Source organism: Vitis vinifera, chromosome 18 (assembly GCF_030704535.1).
Source record: "Vitis vinifera cultivar Pinot Noir 40024 chromosome 18, ASM3070453v1".
Lineage (NCBI taxonomy): Eukaryota > Viridiplantae > Streptophyta > Magnoliopsida > Vitales > Vitaceae > Vitis > Vitis vinifera.
In genome coordinates, this window is record NC_081822.1 from 697851 (window position 1) to 717198 (window position 19348).

General features: G+C 36.7%; 3 protein-coding genes across 7 annotated transcripts; 2 read left to right on the plus strand and 1 right to left on the minus strand.

The window, feature by feature from the left end:
* The first annotated feature begins 441 nt into the window (after window positions 1-441).
* Window positions 442-2319, plus strand: LOC100252971 (glucan endo-1,3-beta-glucosidase 13-like). Its single transcript, XM_002272864.5, has 2 exons — window positions 442-1824; window positions 2140-2319. The coding sequence occupies exons 1-2, from the start codon at window positions 474-476 to the stop codon at window positions 2169-2171; spliced, it is 1383 nt and encodes a 460-aa protein (XP_002272900.1). The 5' UTR covers window positions 442-473; the 3' UTR covers window positions 2172-2319.
* A 724-nt stretch (window positions 2320-3043) lies between these two features.
* Window positions 3044-10899, minus strand: LOC100258104 (glutamate receptor 3.3). The gene is made up of 7 exons (XM_002272823.4): window positions 10478-10899; window positions 9565-9945; window positions 8090-9432; window positions 7716-7993; window positions 5970-6001; window positions 5462-5868; window positions 3044-3743 (listed from the first exon to the last, which is right to left on the minus strand). The coding sequence occupies exons 2-7, from the start codon at window positions 9917-9919 to the stop codon at window positions 3264-3266; spliced, it is 2895 nt and encodes a 964-aa protein (XP_002272859.2). The 5' UTR covers window positions 9920-9945; window positions 10478-10899; the 3' UTR covers window positions 3044-3263.
* Window positions 10900-13988: 3089 nt separating this feature from the next.
* On the plus strand, window positions 13989-18946 carry LOC100265005 (probable protein phosphatase 2C 27). Of its 5 annotated transcripts, none has more exons than XM_010665690.3 (5): window positions 13989-14482; window positions 14597-15248; window positions 16088-16279; window positions 17312-17517; window positions 17938-18946. In XM_010665690.3, exons 2-5 carry the CDS (start codon window positions 15048-15050, stop codon window positions 18494-18496), a joined length of 1158 nt encoding a protein of 385 aa, XP_010663992.1. In that variant the 5' UTR covers window positions 13989-14482; window positions 14597-15047; the 3' UTR covers window positions 18497-18946. The 5 variants fall into 5 exon arrangements, with proteins under 5 accessions (XP_010663992.1, XP_002273479.1, XP_010663993.1 ...); XM_002273443.4 differs by having other exon boundaries at window positions 14316-14482; window positions 15091-15248; XM_010665691.3 differs by having other exon boundaries at window positions 14319-14482; window positions 14650-15248.
* The last annotated feature ends 402 nt before the right edge of the window (window positions 18947-19348 follow it).

Here is a 19348-nt window from a genome sequence, read left to right on the forward strand (position 1 = left end):
AAAATATTAAATTCACATAGACTTAAGATTATCAGAGAGGAATAAGGGAGCAATGGGCAAACAATTAGTGTAAAGTATATTTAATATTTAGAAAAAATTAAAAACTTTGACTTACTATTTTGATTTGAATTGTATGTTAAGTCATTAAGTCACACTAAATATTGATTTATTAAAAAATAATTAATTTTTAAGAAGCTAAAATAATATATTTATTTGGTTTATTTTATTTTAAAAAATTGTAAAAGATTAATATAATTGCACTTTATTTTTGAATTTTTTTTCATAGACAAACAATAAATATATTAACAAAATCCAACCAAATATTTATAAAAATTCTATATTTAATAAATTTTTATTATAATATGGTTATGTCAAAATGTAATTTCAACAAAAAACAAGGGCCTTTCCAGAAGAAATCAGTACATATATCCACGCCGCTAACCAAGCCTCACTGAGACTCGATACCCATCAGCATGGCTCCCACTTCACTACTTCTCCTGCCACTTCTCCTCCTTCTCTGCCTATTTCCGGCGGTTTCCTCCGTCGGCGTAAACTACGGCACTCTCGGAAACAACCTCCCTCCGCCCAAGAAGGTGGCTCAGCTACTCCAATCCACTCTCATCGACAAGGTCAAGATCTACGACACAAACCCAGAAATCCTAGAGGCCTTTTCCAACACAGGCATAGACCTCATCGTCGCCGTCGAAAATTACCACGTCTCCAACATCAGCTCCGATGTGGCCGCCGCCGACGAGTGGTTCGCCACCCGCGTCGCGCCCTTCATTCCCGCCACTTCCATCGTCGCCATTGCAGTGGGTAATGAGTATTTGACCACTGATACTGACCACTTGGCCCTTAATGCCCTGGTTCAAGCAATGCAGAACCTTCATGGAGTCCTACTAGCTCGTGGACTCGACCGGAAAATCAAGGTCACCACCCCACATAGTATGGCTGTGCTCGCTTCTTCGTTTCCTCCTTCAGCTTCCACCTTCGCCCTGGAACTCATCCCAACCATGACCTCCATTGTTGGGTTCATAGCTGATACTGGTGCGCCATTCATGATCAACGCCTACCCATATTTTGCCTACAGAGACAATCCGGGAAAAATCGATCTGGAATACGCATTGCTCGGGAACACAACTGGGGTACGCGACCCAAAGGGGTTTGTGTATAACAACATGCTCGATGCCCAAATCGACGCCGTCCGATCAGCCATCAACGCTCTGGGTTTCGGAAATCGGACCATAGAGATCACCGTATCGGAATCCGGGTGGCCGTCGAAGGGTGAGGCTGGGGACTCCGCGGCCACACCGGAAAACGCAAAAAAATACAATACCAGACTGATCGAACGTGGGCAGTCAGATAAAGGCACACCCATGAGGCCGAAGGACAAGGTGGAGGTGTTTGTGTTCGCTTTGTTCAATGAGAACAAAAAGGGAGGTGGAGTGAGTGAGAGAAACTTTGGGATTTTGAACGGCGACGGGTCTAAGGTATATGAGATAGATTTGAGCTGTAAATTCTGCAGCGGCAATGGAGGTGCGGTGGGGTTCGGTGAGAAAGTAGCGAACGCAGCGAGGGGTCCTTCGGTTTGGTGCGTAGCAAAGCCCCATGCAGATGAGAAGGTGCTGCAGGCGGTGCTGGACTTCTGCTGTGGGCCTGGTGGGGTGGACTGCAGAGAGATATATGGAAGTGGGGATTGTTTTGAGCCGAATAAGCTTCATGCACATTCATCATACGCCATGAATGCGTATTATCAGATGCATGGGAGGAACTACTGGAACTGTGATTTCAAAGGCGCTGGCCTCGTTACCTTCGGTGATCCAAGTAAGCTCATTAAATATCAGATTTTTGTGTTTTCCATTTTTAATTTTATCTCCATGTTTTACAGATTTTTTTTAAGCTGAATTTGATTTTTTGATTTGCTCGAAAATGTTTATCTTAAAGTCATAATTTTTCAAATAAAGTAGCTTTTAGGAATATTCCATATAGAATTTTTTGTTTTTACAAAAATATAATCTGCTTGTCTTTATTTTTATTCTTATTCCTAAACATCAAAATCAAAGCTGTCTTTTTCTTTTCCTTTTCTTTTTTAACAATATGAAAATATGAAAACAAAAATGTATTTTTGGCCTTAATCAGGTTATGGGAGATGCCGATATCCTCAACAGTGATCAAGCAGTAGAAAGGTGGTGGATGTGGTTGACAGCTCATTTGTAATGCTTGTTAGTATCATTAGCTTGGACCAAAAGTGAAAATGTGAGCAGTGAAAATTTGATGTATTGATTGTAAGGTGATATGACATGAATCTTATAATTTGAATGGGTGTGTCCTATGCGAAGGATGTTGAAATTTTTGTTGGTTTGTCTGAAATAAGGGGATACAGGGTCTCTTTCTGGGGAGAAGAGAAAGGCTAAAAGACAAAGATGGGCTCACCTGCACATGCTAACAGCTTTTAACGTCTCCCCAATCAAAGGCTTTTTCCCTTCGTTTGAAAAAAGTTGTTGCTCTTTTTCCCACTTTCCACACTAATAACAGGATCAGGGAACTGAGAATTCAATTCAATCTGTTCCAACATAAATTTTAAAATTTTAAAATTCATTTCAATTTTTGGTATCATGCTCTCTAGTTTGGTCATTTTATAATTTGATTTTATTACTTTCTTTTTATTTAAATCTCATTCATTTAATAAATAAGTTGAATTATATTGAATGGAATTACATTAAATTAGCATAAAACCAACACAAATATTACATTAAAAATGGTACATTTAATAATTAATTCGGGTCGGGTCGGGTCGGGAGTAACCTCCCAAATCCACACCGTTGTTATACTCATGCACATGTCAAGTAAGAATCATATCAACAGGATACGATGAGTGAAAAAGACTTCAACGAATAAATGGGTTACATATGTTGACACGATTATGACATAAACACAACCAACTTCAACTCAAATCTATTAAATTTCATGTCGTTTTTGGGTTGTGTTTGCAGGCCGAAAAATAAACCTCCAATTTAGTATTCATTCAAATCCAAAGTTAGAATGGCAGCAAAATCAGTATTATATACTTCAATATTGTTGTTTACATAGCCATGATCAAAATTCCTTGATATGCATACAACAGCTATTGCCCTCTAATGAAAAATGCTTCCAGCAGATATTGGTATAACAGCAAATGGCCTCAATAATACATAAACGGACAGTTGAGTGACCTACAACATGGGATATAGATGATGACTCAAATGTGACGTGATAAAATGAATTTACTCACTTGTGCTGGTGGTGATCTCTAAGGAATTTCGTATTGGCTTCTTCTTTGGGTTACTCTTCAACTCATCTTCTTTATCATTTTCTGATAATGATCTCTCTATTCTCCTCTTCTTATGCCCAGTCTTTGTGTGGCCTGACCTATCATCCATTAACGAGAAGAGTGTCTGGAGATGCCCTGAACGTGAGCTACCCGTACCAGTTGAATTGGCTCCCACAGCTGCAGCATTGCGAAACTTGCGCAGAATCTGAAAGAAGTATATGACAAGAGCAACAAAGCAAGCTAACCCACATATAAGAAAGAGGCCCCAGAAGCTCTTAAGGTGAAGTCGGTCAGATTCAAGCTCAGTACTCTCTGAACTGCAAGCGCTTGTTGCCAGCCACTTGTCATGGATTCGTTGGAGATCCCCATTCTCGGATAGTGCTAGAATTGCAGTCGACATGTCAACGGCTAAGGGAGAGTCTCGTGGAAACACCTAATAATAATATACAAAGAAAAGGAACGAGTCAAGCTCCAGTGCTTTTAAATTACACTAGTGTAAAAACTAAAAGCTCAAAAAGGATGAGTTTTATAATGCTGGGAAAAAAAAATATATATCCAACTTAAAAATGAAATATGAACATTTATTCATTATTATACAAAGCACAACCCATTAAACACGAGAAAATTTTCAGGGCATAGATGGTTTTCTCTCATTAGTTTAGTTCCTGCATGTCTTTTCTCATGCCAGCTGAATTCAATAAGACCTTAATCTCAACTACATGAGCTTGAAAGCAAGAATTCTTTTATGTCATCCGAGCTTATCTACAATAGGATCTTCCATGAAATCTGTTTTCACTGCACTTAAGAGTTGATACAACTCTTGGTAGGTCATGGGCTATGGCTTAGGACAAGTCCATCCTAGGTAACAGAGGAATAGCTATAAGAGTCCATTGGTGAAATTGGGTTTGTTGAGTGAGGCTGCTCAATTAAGTAGTTTATGGTCTAGGATGGCTTATCAATTTAGAGTTCATGAAAGAGGAAGATGTTAACCAACCAATTAACCTAAAGGCTAAATCTGTTGGCCAATGGACGAGAGTCTAGGGATGGAAAAGGGTTAGAGTGGTCTAAGCTCTGACTACAAAAATAGGTTGGTGAAACTTTAGGACAGCATAAGGGTTTTGTCCAAATGCAGACGTAAAATGAGGAGGGAACATGGGCTTCACCTAGAAAAGAAAAGATGAATGAAGTCTGACCATTACTTTCAGGGCAAAAACATGAAGACATCTTTCAGAACCATTCTATTTATTTGTCTCTATGAGCCTTGTTTTCACAGAGCATAATTATTTAACCCCTCTAAATCAAATAAAAGACACTGCATGACAAATAAGACTAATTTATAAGAAAATCTTATAAAAAAAAAATTGCAAATAAAACTCGAACAAGTCCACAAGAGTATCCTGGTAAACACCTGATAACTTGGATCTTAACCAAATACTTAATTCTATAACATTAACAAAACACCTCCAAATACATCTTCACTATTGAGTTTTGAGATAACTTGAAATTCAACAAGGCTAGAATCAATGAGGTATCCATAATCCCTCTAAAAATTGTCCTTGTGGTACCAATACAAGGGCCCAATGAGTTTTTCCCATTTTCTGGCCCTTTTTGAGCAAATTTTGAAGAAAGGTCTAACCTGCATCAGAACTACTCACCAAAAAAAAACAAGAAAGTCATTTCCTATGATACATAGAAATTGAATCAGCCCATAGTGCCAAAGAAAAAATACAATTCATTTCCTTATTGGTGGTTTAGATGATACATGGAGATTGAAACAGCCCATAGTGTTTTACATGGTATCTAGCATTATTCAATTGTGTTATTGGTTGTACTTAAAAAAACTACATGTATTCCTTAATATTTTTTAAAACGAGGGTGCTTCAAGATTTATTAAAGATCTTTCCACCATGGTATGTGGTAAGGGTTGGTTTCATATTTCAAAATGACTCCATTCCAGAAGATGGATTATTTCGCCTTCAAATTCTAGGGAAAACAAAATGGAATGCCAATTTCCACAGATACCTAAACTAGACTGTAACTTTCCCATCAAATCTCTCAGAAAATGCAAAGAATAAACATTTTATCTGAATTATAATGCACATGTTTTCCTGAATAAGAAAAATGATGAAATGAAAATGAATAGATACTCACAAAACCCCAACCGCTTTTAGTGAACTCTTGACCTACAATCCTGAACTTGCATTGGGTTGAGAGAAAGAGCTCTACATATGGTCGTTCATCAACCACTGCAGCAACACCTCCTTTTCCCGGACCATTTTGAAGGGCTTTGGCATATTCTTCTGGTGATCCAAGGGCAACAAGTCTAGATTCTGATATGTTGAGTTCCTCACTCAAATAATGTTCTGCAAAAGAACCCACCTGGTATCCAATTGGATCATTACTGTTTATCAAGCTTTCAACTCCTTTAATAGGAGAAGATAGCTGTTGCACTGTGAGTATTGAGGTTAGACTTGCAGTGTAGCTTGAGTTGATTATCAAAACTACAAAAAGCCATATAATTAGCACCAGACGACCAAGAGCACTCACAGTGCTCTCCCCTGCAAAATGAAAGGACAAGCCAACTCAATAAATTTAAGAGTGCTGCTCAATTGTATTGCCATTAGCATCAAGTATCTGTACGGATCAGAGTTTTACTTACTATGGGCAAAAAACATAGTTGAAAAGCTAAACCTGTAAAGTCAAGGAGAAAAGATCCATCAGACACCAGTTATTTGTTACAAAAAAAAAAAAAAAAAAAAAATCTTCTCCTGCTACAAAGTTGAAAAATCTGATAAACGATCGATTATGCATTATCATCAATAATGCATTAATTCACAGGTGGAGAAAGGTGAGATCAAGGGGTCCATACCCTCCCAAATTTTCTGATAAATTCTCTATTCTACCAATAAATTTATATATTACCCTAATTCAAAAGAGATACTAAATCACACTAACAGGTGCCGCAAATTGCTCCTCCAAATAGACAATGACATGAATGCAATTTTTTGAAGAATAAAGGCTGATTGTCACATGTGTCACTTTGGTAAGCAATTTAGAGAATTGCTCTATGTAATTTAGCATTCCCAATTCGAATATTTTTTTTATTTAGCTGTCCAACCGGAAGCTGGACATTTTATTTTGGAATCCTACACATTGAAAGTGCCTCCACAATAGGTCCAATATTTAAGAAAAATATTCAAGTACATGCCTGATATTAGAAAAAAAAATTCAGATCTATTTATTCAAATCAATAGACTTCCTGTTCTATTTTCATGATTAGTTTGTCTTTTTATGATTGGGTTTCCTAGGAGTATCTTGATCATCACAACATAGCCATATCTTTTGTTAGATTGTGGGAGTTCTTTCTTATAAACCTATATCCATCTATGCCCTGTTTGGCTGTACTGCTGAGCTTTTGGAGCCTTCAACCTACACCAGAGTGCTAAATTCACCAATTCTAGATCAGTTATTTTCCACATAATAACAAATCTGCTAAGTTTATTGGCTCGCAGGTTATTCTCAACATATGATGAAATCATCCTATTCACTGAATGCATCATGGCTTTTTCTAATAAATGAGAAATGGTTAATCAGTGTTATTTGCATAATTTTTCCCCCTTACAATTTAAATTGCAGCTATGTTTTGGGGAAGATCCACTTATATCCTCTAATATTATCAACAAAATAGACCCAGGATAAAAAATCCCACTGGGATTTTTTGATGCATTTATTTAGTTCTTCATAGGTTCAGTTTTGATTCTCAAGAAACAATGTGCTAGACAATCTTGCTCTGTTTTGATTCACTTTTTTTCTCTCTCTCTCTCTCTGATAGGCAAGTTAGGATAAATGTACTTGAATAAGTGCTTAAAAAAAAGACCCGCAATCTATGTACATGTGAAGTATACAAGCAGTGCAAACAGAGTGGAAAAAGAAAAACCTATAGCACTAACAAAACTAGCCAATCCCCATACTGTCAACAAGGTCCAGGAAATTCAAAGAAGCTAGGCCCTTACTCACCTTAAACCACAAGAGTAGAGTTTTTAGAAATACATCTTTCAGCCTCAAACAGGATGTCTCTATGCTACCAAACATTCTACAGTTATGGTCCTTCCAAGTGATCCAAACATTATACAGTTATCCTTCTTAATGACATTTAGGTGTGGATAGTTGGTCCGCAGCCCCGCCCTATAGAATGAATAAGGGGAGGCCTATCAATGAACGAGCCACTCTTATACTACTCCTACCTCACCCCCCATTACGACAATAGGACCGTCATACAAGTACATTATCATACAGCGATGGTGCATAGAATTTTATTATCCTATCTGTACTCTAAGCTGAGGACATATATATTACTAGCACAATTAATTATGCATCCAACATGAGGTTCAGCTTAAGAACTTACCATAGAATGGTTATGATTTGGTGTTTAGGTGGTCCCCTGAATTCATCATTTATCCTATGCTCCAGAATCCATACAACTATCCCAATAACAATGAAGAAACAAGCAGTAACACCCCACATAAGTGGAGAAAATGGGCGCAGGAAAGCCCAAGCGCCAGAGTTCAACTTCCTAAATGGGGCCACAACAACAAGTCCAGATGAAGCATATGGCTGTGTAAAATCCACAATCCTTGTCCGACTAGTGACAATGGCAATGTCGCCAACCACAGCATCAAGCTCCTGTAACAAGGAAATAAGAGAATTAGCTCTAGGCATAAAAACCCATATTCTATATAATATGAACTTAAAACGTCAGATTTTTAACATGGTACTCACACCCTCTGCAACCATACGCACAAGCTCCGAGTAATTCGGGTTTTTATGGCCATCTCCAACAGAAACATATTGAAATGGAACAGCATATGGCAACAAGGTTACAGCAGCTGTAAACACATCTATGCAAAAGCCCTTGAACATATCAGTGCCTCGCACTCGTGATACAAATTCCCGGTAACTGACCCGATTGGGTACCCCAATTTTCAATAGCTTCCCATTGTTTGGGAAAACCCATCCACGAGGCTTTGACAATGTCTCTCCAGGCCAGACAACACCATATAGCCGTTGGTTTACACTTGAACGATTGGGTGGCTTTCCGTAGAGTGCCTCAGGAGTTTCAGTTGAAAGACCAGAATAGTTAGACCAATAACCAATCTGTCTATACCCGGTTCCAATCACATTTATAATATCAAATGCAGGAGCATAGAGGGACCTGTCTGAAGTAAACTTAAAGGGACCCGTTAAACCCACAAAATTACTCTTCAATATATTGTTAAGAAGGAGCATTCCTCCATCAAAAACATTCATTTCTTCTAGGTGACGACTACCCCTTCCTATAGAAAGTAGCTTGGAATCATTAGAAAATGAAATAGTCCCACCCTGATTAAAAAATGCATCAAGAGCATGAGCAAGCAGCCAAACAGTATCATAGGCATAAAGCCCATAAGAATTTAGCCCCAAAGAACCACCAGTTAACTTCTTCCACCTAGATAAAAAGGCCCTCTTTCTATCTGAATCTGGTGTATGTCGACGCAAAACAAGAACTCCCTGCATTGAATCCATGGTATCAGATGCAAGGGGGGATGAGGTATCTAAAACAGATGAGAGCCAATCTGTAGCTATCCAAACATATCCATTCTGCATCATTCCAAGATAGCGTGCCACGGAAAAAACTTTGAAACCTATATCAGGATTTACATGCAGAACAATAATTCGAGACTCCAACACTGAAACCTTAACAAGAATATCCATAATGTCACCTTGACTAGCACTAGCTCCCGGGGGAATCCCTTCCTTGTGGGATATTTTAAGGCGCTTCTCCGCAAGTGCATCGTCTAATGCTGACACACCATTCCTTCCATAATCATCATCAATGAAGATTGCAATTACCGACCTCCAACCATAATAATCAACAAGCTCAGTTATTGCCTTCATTTGGTACAAATCACTCTGTGTTGTCCTAACAAAAAAGGGAAACTGAAGAGACGAGAGAGTGGGATCTGTGGCTGCAAATGATAACAGAGGAACTTGGAGTTCATTTGCAACATGGGATATCATATGGGCTACCACAGAAGATTGTGGCCCTATAATCGCAATGGTTTCAGTCTCCATAAACTGCAAAGCTGCAATCAACAATAATTCATTAGTTTACACCCTTGGAATCTTTTGATTCCTTAATAACAGAAATGTTGCTTAGGGCGTACCAAGTCTGCATCTATTAAGAAACAAGGGAAAGGGAGGAGAAAATGAGGTACCTCCAATCATGCCAATAAACCCACTGCAATTGGAATTTCGCATCGTCAAAACAAATTTGGTTCCAGTGAGAACACCAGCATCCGAGTTCACATCTTTCACAGCTTCCTCAATGGCAATCTTGGCAACTCTTCCAATTGTAGATTCAAATGTAAATACCGCCCCAACATTCACAACAGCTGGTCTTGAAGAAAGATTCTTTTGAGACCCATTTGACAATACTCCAAAACAGAGAAACAACAATGACAGAAGCCAAATCACATTCATTTTTAAATGAATGGCACAATTATCTTTGCTTTGATTAAGACGAATCTGACCCACTGCCTCCACAGACCAGTCTATGCATAAGTGTTTCATGACAAAGCTGAATTCCCATCTAAGCTCTAAGAATACAAACACAAACAATTATTATAAGCAGCATTCTTAACAGAACATGAGCAAGCAAACAGAGACTCACCATCTAATGGCTCAAAATAATATTGAACACTCGAGAGTTAAAATGGCCGCTTGACAACTAACACAAGCCAGAATCAGATTCTGTTTTCATTAAAACCTAAATCCCACTCCAGAAAACATTTTTCAAGATTAAAATAATACTCCAGCTAACTGAGATATCCAATGAAAACCATTAAACAACTAGATAACCATCAATTTTCAGAAGAAAAAAAAATGCCTTCTACCCAACAGAGGAACAACAAAAAAATCCTAGAACCCATGAGCTGTACAGCCTTTAAAACCAAGAAGAATTCACTGATGGGACAAGAAGATAAACCAAACCCAACAGAGTTCAGTACAATATCTGAGAAACAGATGGGTTTGCCTTGCAATCAGCAAAATACCCATATCCTTCTTTTCCAAGAAAAATCAATTAAGACCCAAATGACAAACTCAGAAACTAAGAAATGAAGAACCCACCTGAAGTTGAGTCCAACCAACGGGAACCAGCCACTGACCTGCCTGTGTGAAAAGGAAATATATATGCCTTTCTATATGCCTTGCGTTTATTCCCAATAAACCGAGAAGTAAATGCCCAGAACCTAGCCCAAAAAGCAGAAAACAATGCACGTGAGCCAGTGATTCTTGGACAAGAGACGGCCGCTTTCCATGTGCTTTTACCGTATGTGTTCCTCAATCTTCCCAATTTGGGTTGCTTCCGTTTTGTGCCGATTCCATGGAGATAATACAGAGAATGAAGGACCCTCTTAATATGGTGAACGGAACCTATGTATATATATATATATCTTACATCTCTCGACTGCCCCTATTTTTCTATATATATAGGTATATGTTCCCTGAATGATCTAAGAAAAATTTCAAAACCAATTCATTAAATGATACACAGTTTGAGCAGCCTTTAGCTAGTCTAGCAATGTGGATGGATTTTTCGTCATTTACCATTATACTTGATACCTTTCTTCCAGTCTTTTATTTCCCTGTCTTTGATTCTCCTTTAAAGTTTCGATTGTACAAAAAGATGGTGGGATCCCACTACCTAACATCATTTGCCCGTTACAAGACTAGAAGTAGAAGCCTACGTTTAAATTATGTTTAAGTTGTTGACTTAAAATTTTTTATTTTAAGTATTAAAGTTGTTTGATAAAATTTATTTAAAATTATTATATATTTATCCTTATAAATTATAATTATGGTAAAAGAATGTTGAATAACAATTAAAGTCGTGAAATAACAAAAAAAATAATTGAAGTAATTAGGATAAATGTAAAATAAAGATACGAACTTAAAAATAAATTAATTATTTTTATTTATTACTTAAAATTATTTTTTATTTTAAGTTTTATCATTAAATTATTTTATCAAATATATTTAATTTATTTAATAATTTAAATTAAGTTATTAAGTCATTTTAAGTTGTTAAATTAATTTACCAAATATCCATTAAATTGAATCTAAACCTTAAATCAACTTTATATTATATCGAATCAAATTTTGTATCATGAAAAACTTAATTTTATTTTATTTTAACTGAAAATAAAAATATATGTTTAATAATATTTTTATTTGGGGTGTTGTATTTTTATCATACCCAAAAAAAAACATACATCAAATATTTATTCAAAAATTAATAAAAGTAATAAGTTAATTCTTTAGAGTGTTTTTAAAAATTTCAAAAAGTATATCCAATCACCCCCATGATTGAATTGAATTATTTTTCCTGAAACATATCATGAATGGACTTGACTGAATAGAATAAAGTACTTTTCTTATTGTCTTAAATATTTTATTTTCAAGTCCTCCTTATCCAACTACCATACACCTTTTTATAGACACGGGACTGAAAATAAATGAAAAGGAAAGAAAAAATCTAATAACACTCTTTATATATTTTTTTTGGGTTCTAAGTTGTTTTTCCCAGAAAGAGAGAAATTATACGTACCCTCGGAAACTAGACAACATGTTTTACATGAAAAAAGCATGGAAAGAAAATGGAACGGCATGTAGAGAACAGGCCTAACTTTAGTCTTTTTCTCAAATGGAAATTTGAAGAGAAAGAGAGGAATGGAGTGACGGTAATGTGAAACGCACCATTGATAATGATCGGAAGCTTCGCAAATGGGGGAATGTGAATATGATGTGCGGAGTGTGGACTGATTTTGTCAAGGCAAGAATAAAGTGAAAGGCATCGCTTTGCTGTTGTTCCCTTCTCGATGTTCTCATTGCCCCCAATATCTAATTTTATAGGTAAATTATAATTTAAAAAAAAATGAATAAATGAATTGAGATGAGGGTGGTGGGTCTCCCCAATCTCAAACTTGTACACTTGATTTATATTTATTTTCACCCCATAAAAAAAAAAACAAAAAAAAAAACATGACGAAATGGGTATATGAAATTTTCATACCCACCTCATTTTATTTTTATCAAAATTATTTTTATTCTGAATTCATTTATCTTCATCTTCGACCATTCTCATTAAGGATAAAGTCATGTCATATTACCATCTCTTCAAGTTATAATTAAGTTGAAATTTGAATTAAATTAAATAATAATATTATTTTTTTTATAATTAATTGAAAGTGCAAGCTTTTAGGGCATGAGGGTGTGTCATGTGCCTTTGAATCTTTAGCCCCTTTAATTTTATTTATTTTAGTTTATTTTTCAAATTTTTGTTTATTTTTTATTTTTTCTATAATATTGGTTTGATTGAGAAAAATGGTAATTGCTTTTTAAAAATGAAAAGCGTAAAAATCTCATTTGGTGTATATTTTTGCAAATTTATAATTCATTGATGATAGTTTTTTTTTACATTTATTCGTTATTTTTTATTATTTTAAAAATATTATAATAAAAAAATAGTATGCTTACAACTAATATATTACCACAATAAAGTTTTAATTCACTCATAATTACACTATGATCTTATTCATACTTATGATTATTTTGCCAATAATTGTATTTTTATCTTTTTGTATATTATAAGTGGTAAAAGGTCTTTCTATTGAAAAAACTAAAATTATGTTTTCTCTATTCTCTTATACTCGTTGTGAAATGAAAATGGAAAAAGGGATTTGCAAGTGCCTTTCAATATATACAAGACGTGTTTCAAACTTAATTTTTGTTTTCATTTGAAAATAAAGAATGATCTAAACAAATAAATATGAGATATTTTATATGACTTTTTTCTTTTTAATACTTTCCATAATTCATATGAAGTAATACTCACATAGCTGATTTTAAGATTTGGAAAGAAGGGAGCACGTGACCACATCATTATTCCTTACCGTGCAAAAAATGTTTTCAAATTCTAAAAAATTAAAACGTGCCTCAATAATGGCTAGAAAACATAAATAATAGATAAGAAATAAGGTAGGATACAGATTCTAGTAAATATTTAAGTCACATTACACTACACGCCATTGGTAAAGTAAAAGGTGATTATAACTGTCATTATCTTTTTAGTGTATCTTTACGTGAATGCTCCATTTATATAATATAAAAAGAAAAAGGAAAAAGCACTTCAAAAATAGTGTCTGCAACAACTTCGATTCTGGTTTGGCCAAGTCGGAATTAAATTCGAGAGCAGTGCACATCAAGGCCCAGGCCCAGGCCCAGACCCATGAAGACTTGAATTACTATTTACAAGTCAGACCCATGTGTCCCCTGTCCCACGTTCAGATAATGATGAGTAGAATTTTCCTTGCTATAATCACCGCTGCCATGAGATCAGAGTGAAAAACTACTTCAACAGTAAAGAGCTGTGATTTCACGCACTCGACGTACTTGTCGGAGCTCGCTCGACCGGTGTGCTCATTACACGTGGACAATGACGTTATAGCCATTTATTTATCACTTTATTTCGTGCGTTTGATCAATCCTTTTTCCAATCTGACGGCCTGCATTCGCGGTTCTACAAATCAGACTAAGGTGTCGGCTTTTTCCAATCCCTTCTAAGTTCAAAATGCGGAAAAAAAGGGGAGGGAACTGTTTTATCTTAGCCGGAATGCCACTTCTCTCCAATAGCGGAGAGACAGGTGTACCTCTAGAATCCGATGCTCCCGTCTTTAACGGCCGTTACCGAACCAACCCTCTCGAGCAGTTTCCGCGTGTCAACCGTCCATTTTATTGTGCAGACATCCAACGGCTGGGATGCAGTGGCAGGACCGATCCAATCAAACTAACTGGCTGCCATCCTGTCAGCCAGAGGTGCCACCAATCACATCTCGCCACGTTCCGGTTTGAACAGCGACAGGTCCACCGGATTACCTGGAAACACCGGTAGCCAACCAGATAGAACGAGTCTCCTCTCGACATCATATCCTCCTCTTCTTCTCTCTGTAAGCTTTTGTTTTTTTATCTCTCTTCTCCATTGGTTGATTTCTCTTTCGACACCTTCTTTTTAGGGTTTCTTCTGATCACTGACGCCAAAGAGAAAGGCAAGCATCAGAATCATCATTGTTATCCGTGAGAATTCTCAACTTTTTAGGGTTTGATGCTCTGTGATTGTTCAAGATTTCGAATTCTAATCATTTCTTGCGATTTCTGTTAGATATTTTCTGATTTGTTTTGGTTTTTTAGCGTTCTTTACTCGAGATTATATTCGTCGAATCTTGTTTTTTCTGTGGATTTAGTGAAAAGGATTTTGAAATCTGATATCGAGTTTTGAGAAATTTGGACGAGTTTGTTGGTTCGGTTCATCAGATTTGGTTTGGATATGTTTTTGTGATTGCGTTACCAGAGATAATTGAAAGTCTTCGATAGTTAAGTAGTTGTGGTGGATTTGAAAATTAGTGAAGTCTCTTCGGGATTGAATTGAGCTTTGTAGGGCTTTCAAGATTGAATTCGGATTTGTTTGGTGATCGCTCTCTTTAGTTGACTATCTGTGGAGTTTGGTGTTTTATTCAGATCTCTGGAATTTGGTTGTCCACGAGAAATTGATGCTTGATATAGTTGGAACTGTAACTTCGGATTACGGAACTTAAGAAAAAAAAGTAGTTTGAGGAACTTGATATATGTATCAGAAGGGAAAATGGCGGCAGGTACTGATTTCTCTCCTCCGTTTACCTTATTAGATGTTGGATACAGCAAAGTCAATGTGTCTGTCATGGAAGATGAAAATTCAAATAATTCAGATAATTTGAAGCAACTCACAAATGGAAAGCCTCCGCGACACCTCTCAGTTATGCGGCATTGCATAAGCTCTGCTAGGCTGCTCGCTGCTACTGATTTTGTAAGTTAACCTTGTGATCACCTCATCTTGTAATTAACACTTGATTCTTGAGCCTGATTCTATTCAATATCATCGGAAATGCTTTATTTCACAATTTTGATCTCTGAAAGTCACTTCTCAGTGTCACTTTTGGATTTAAAACCTTATATGCAAGGTTTAAGATCTTATACATCTTACAATATAAGTTTTTGGTTTTGGTTTTAAATTTCTGTGCATTTCCACAAATTAAATCCCCGTATATAACAAATTAAGGTGAAATTTGAAGCTTCACTTGATGGTATTCAAGATCTTCAAGTTGAAGCCTTTATTAACAAATCTGCTGCTGGAGATTGTTATATTCTGGTACACATTGCGATGTTCATTTCGATCCAGTAGCTATATCTTTAGATCTATGTGCATTGTGCTTGCTAAGCAAGGATGGAGGAGGAAAGAAGTGTGAATACTTTCCTTTTTGTTCTTTTCTTGAAACAATAGCAGAAACCTTGTCCAGCTCACATTGACCGGGCACCCTATCATTTTATGCATCGTATTTAAAGCTCCTTTTTTAGTTATATTTTAATATCATGCTGGATTTTCTGTTAATCAATTCTTAAATGTGATAAATTTGGAGACAAGTCAGGTGGAAAATGATTTTAAGTTATGGAATCTTATAACTTTTTGAACCTCAAGGACTTGTAAGCTGCCGTATTTTCTTTTCTTCTTTCATCTCTCAAGCAACTAAACAAGCAGCTAAAATCCTCTTTTTTCCATTTCTTTTACATTTGTATATCATTTCTTTCTTAGACAAAATATTTTGGGAAAGTCATTGCAACTAATTTTTCTATTTTATTTGTGTCCAGGAATTAGGTACTGGGATGATTGTTAAGTCCCCTCCAGATGGAAAATCAGGGTTTTTACCTGTGTTTCGATCAGGAAGCTGTGCTGAGAGAGGACCTAAACAGTACATGGAGGACGAGCACATATGTATAGATAATCTTATTGAACATCTAGGTGCAACTGCAGACTTTCCTTGCCCTGGAGCTTTCTATGGGGTGCGCAACTAAAATCACTGGTTGAAATTTAGGTTTAACTCAATAGAAAGTTAATATTACTTCCTCTCTTCGAATTGATGATTATGATTTCTTTCCATGTGTTGATGGGTGTATATAATGGGTCTCAGTCTTACATCTTATGTACACATGGTAGTCAACCTGTGAAACCCTGTTGGGGGACCACCTATTCCAAAAGGTTCCCAAAATGGGAGTTTTGGTTTGATGGCATTTTATTGGTGCTCCCCTTAGACCGACTGGCATAGTTTTTAAAAAATAACTAGCATGTGATCTACCCTATTATGGTCATTCCCTTCCAAACCATTAGATTTTTGGGCCACACCAAGTGAAGAGGTTTCCTAATGGCAACCAGCCAGGTCACGCATAGCTTGTACTTCAGACCTTTTACAGGCTTAACATGCCCGTTGTAGTCTTTGGCGTGTGACATTCAAAGTTTGGGGTCATCATGGAGTCCTCTTCTGAAGTTTCTTGACGTATCAAGCCTTCTTTAGGTTTCTAAAATAATCAACCCTGCCTTGGGTTTCTAAAATAAAGCCAACCGACTAAGATTCTCATCCTTGACTTCGGCAATTTTTTTTTCTTTTTTTTTTTTTAATTTTATTTCTGTTGGGAATGCTAATGATGTGTTAGAAACAATGAGGGAGTTTATCAAATCGGTTATATACATAGGAATGGTGTAGTCCCTTAAAGTTTCTTACCTGTTGATAATTCTAGGTATCGTAGCCACACATTTTCATCATTTTCAGAGTGAGTTTGGATTCTTTGGAAGGTTGTAATATCTAGTATTGATCACCCCAATTGGCCATGTTTGTGAATTGGGAATAATTAACTGTTTGTTCTTTTTTTTTTTAAGTCATGAATCATGAACTAATTTTTTGTTGTTTTTTGGTCATGATTCTTCTTTGTTTAGTCATTAATCCTAAACTTGAACTCATTGGTCCATGAGGACAGTTTCTTCTTCTACTTCTTTGTTTGTGATCATAAATCATGAACTTCATTAGTATACGTGGACAGGTGTTTGATGGCCATGGTGGCACAGATGCAGCATCATTTGTCAGAAAGAACATCCTCAAGTTCATGGTTGAGGATTCCCATTTTCCACTTTGTGTGCAAAAAGCTATTAAGAGTGCTTTTGTGAAAGCTGATCATGCATTTGCTGATGCCAGTTCTCTTGACATCTCCTCTGGCACCACTGCTCTAACTGCCTTTATTTTTGGAAGGTCGGTAAGCTTTAAAGCTGCTTTTGATTCTACATTCTGTTTGCTATCCTTTTGGGGGTGTGATATATAAGATTAGTTCTGTCAAGCATTTTCATCCAAAAACTTTTACTAGCTTTAACCAGGTTCTGTTCCCAACACTTGACTTACCTCTGTAGTTGCTTTGGATTCTCCTGACCTTTGACTTACCTAATCACAATGAAGAAGCAGCTACAGATAGACAAAGAGCTTACTTTGACCGAGCATCTTAAATTTGCATAAGAATTCCTTTAATAATTTTATAGTTTGAGAACCAAAGTAGAATCAGAATTTCTTTTCTTTTTAAGGAATAGATATTTTACTTAGAGCCAGAAACACAATGAAAGAGTGAAAACACGTATGGGCAGGAGTAGATTATTCTATAACATGTTTTACACTTCACAGGACAATGCTAATTGCCAATGCTGGAGATTGTCGGGCTGTGCTAGGGAAACGAGGTAGAGCACTCGAGCTGTCCAGAGACCACAAACCCAACTGCCCATCTGAAAGATTAAGGATTGAGAAGCTTGGCGGAGTTGTCTATGATGGCTATCTCAATGGCCAACTATCTGTGGCACGTGCACTTGGGGATTGGCACATGAAGGTGCCCAAAGGCTCTGCCTGCCCCTTAAGCGCAGAGCCAGAGTTGCAGGAGACCCTCCTAACTGAGGACGATGAGTTCCTGATAATGGGCTGTGACGGCCTATGGGATGTAATGAGCAGCCAGTGTGCTGTGACGATGGCAAGGAAAGAACTAATGCTCCACAACGATCCTGAGAGATGTTCAAAAGAGTTGGTTAGGGAGGCACTGAAGCGCGACACCTGTGATAATCTAACGGTTATTGTGATTTGCTTCTCCCCAGATCCCCCTCCCCGGATTGAGGTCCCTCAATCACGTGTTCGGAGGAGTATATCGGCAGAAGGATTGAATTTTCTCAAGGGTGTACTAGACAGCAACTCTTGAAGAAAAGGGAAATAGTTCGAGTAAAGAAGGGCCGCGTTCAAGAAGGAAAATGATAGAAAAAAAAAAAGGCAAAAGGGAAATCTGAAAAAGCGTCTGTACAAAGAGATTGCAGGTAGAGTGACCACTGTTGTGGGGGTATTCCCTTCCCCCACCAGGAGAAGCTGCTGCTGATTTCCGGGGGAGGCTAACATTCAGCCTTATTGATCCTTCAAAGTAATGTACACGTCTGAGATACAATCGTGTTGTAACAACTGGAAGAACTAATTGTTTATTTCTCTGGCTGCATAGGTTTCTTTCTCCAACCGAAAAAATTTGATGACTCGAGAAGCATGCTATTTCTCTACCACCCAAGTTCTCTGGCAGTTTTTCTGTTTTTGTGGGTCCAGCTACTAGATATGCACTCAATTGTTGAGATGCCTTAAAATTATTTGATTACAATGATTGTTTCCAGAGCTTGGTTTGCGTAAAGAATCAATAAGCAGGGTGCGGTGTTGAATCTCCACATCTATAGGTAATTTGAAGTAGGCTCCAATGACTATATTACCGCGAAATCCTTTTCAGTAATTAAATTGAATTGGGTTCAATGATGTCAAAATAAAAGTGAAACTAATTCAAACAACCCATTAAACTTGTTGTATCACCTAAACATTATTATGATTCACTTGAAAATTGACATGATCATGCCCAATTATCCCATTACAAATTAACTAATATTTTCAAATAACTCATCAAAATATAATAAAATCAATATTAATTATTAATAAGAATCTTATAGAAATGTTTCCAAAAATCTACTACAATTGTGCAAATAAATATATGGGTGACAATCAATTAAAGAAGTCAAAACAGATA

Bases quoted from the DNA above. Each gene is read 5' to 3' on its own strand.
- LOC100252971 (XM_002272864.5), top strand. From the start codon at position 474: ATGGCTCCCACTTCACTACTTCTCCTGCCACTTCTCCTCCTTCTCTGC. The intron at 1,825-2,139 runs GTAAGCTCATTA...GGCCTTAATCAG, and splicing joins CGTTACCTTCGGTGATCCAA to GTTATGGGAGATGCCGATAT.
- LOC100258104 (XM_002272823.4), bottom strand. From the start codon at position 9,919: ATGAAACACTTATGCATAGACTGGTCTGTGGAGGCAGTGGGTCAGATT. The intron at 7,994-8,089 runs GTGAGTACCATG...TCCTTGTTACAG, and splicing joins TGCGTATGGTTGCAGAGGGT to GAGCTTGATGCTGTGGTTGG. The intron at 6,002-7,715 runs GTAAGTTCTTAA...TTGACTTTACAG, and splicing joins CAAATCATAACCATTCTATG to GTTTAGCTTTTCAACTATGT.
- LOC100265005 (XM_010665690.3), top strand. From the start codon at position 15,048: ATGGCGGCAGGTACTGATTTCTCTCCTCCGTTTACCTTATTAGATGTT. The intron at 15,249-16,087 runs GTAAGTTAACCT...ATTTGTGTCCAG, and splicing joins TGCTCGCTGCTACTGATTTT to GAATTAGGTACTGGGATGAT. The intron at 17,518-17,937 runs GTCGGTAAGCTT...TACACTTCACAG, and splicing joins ACTGCCTTTATTTTTGGAAG to GACAATGCTAATTGCCAATG.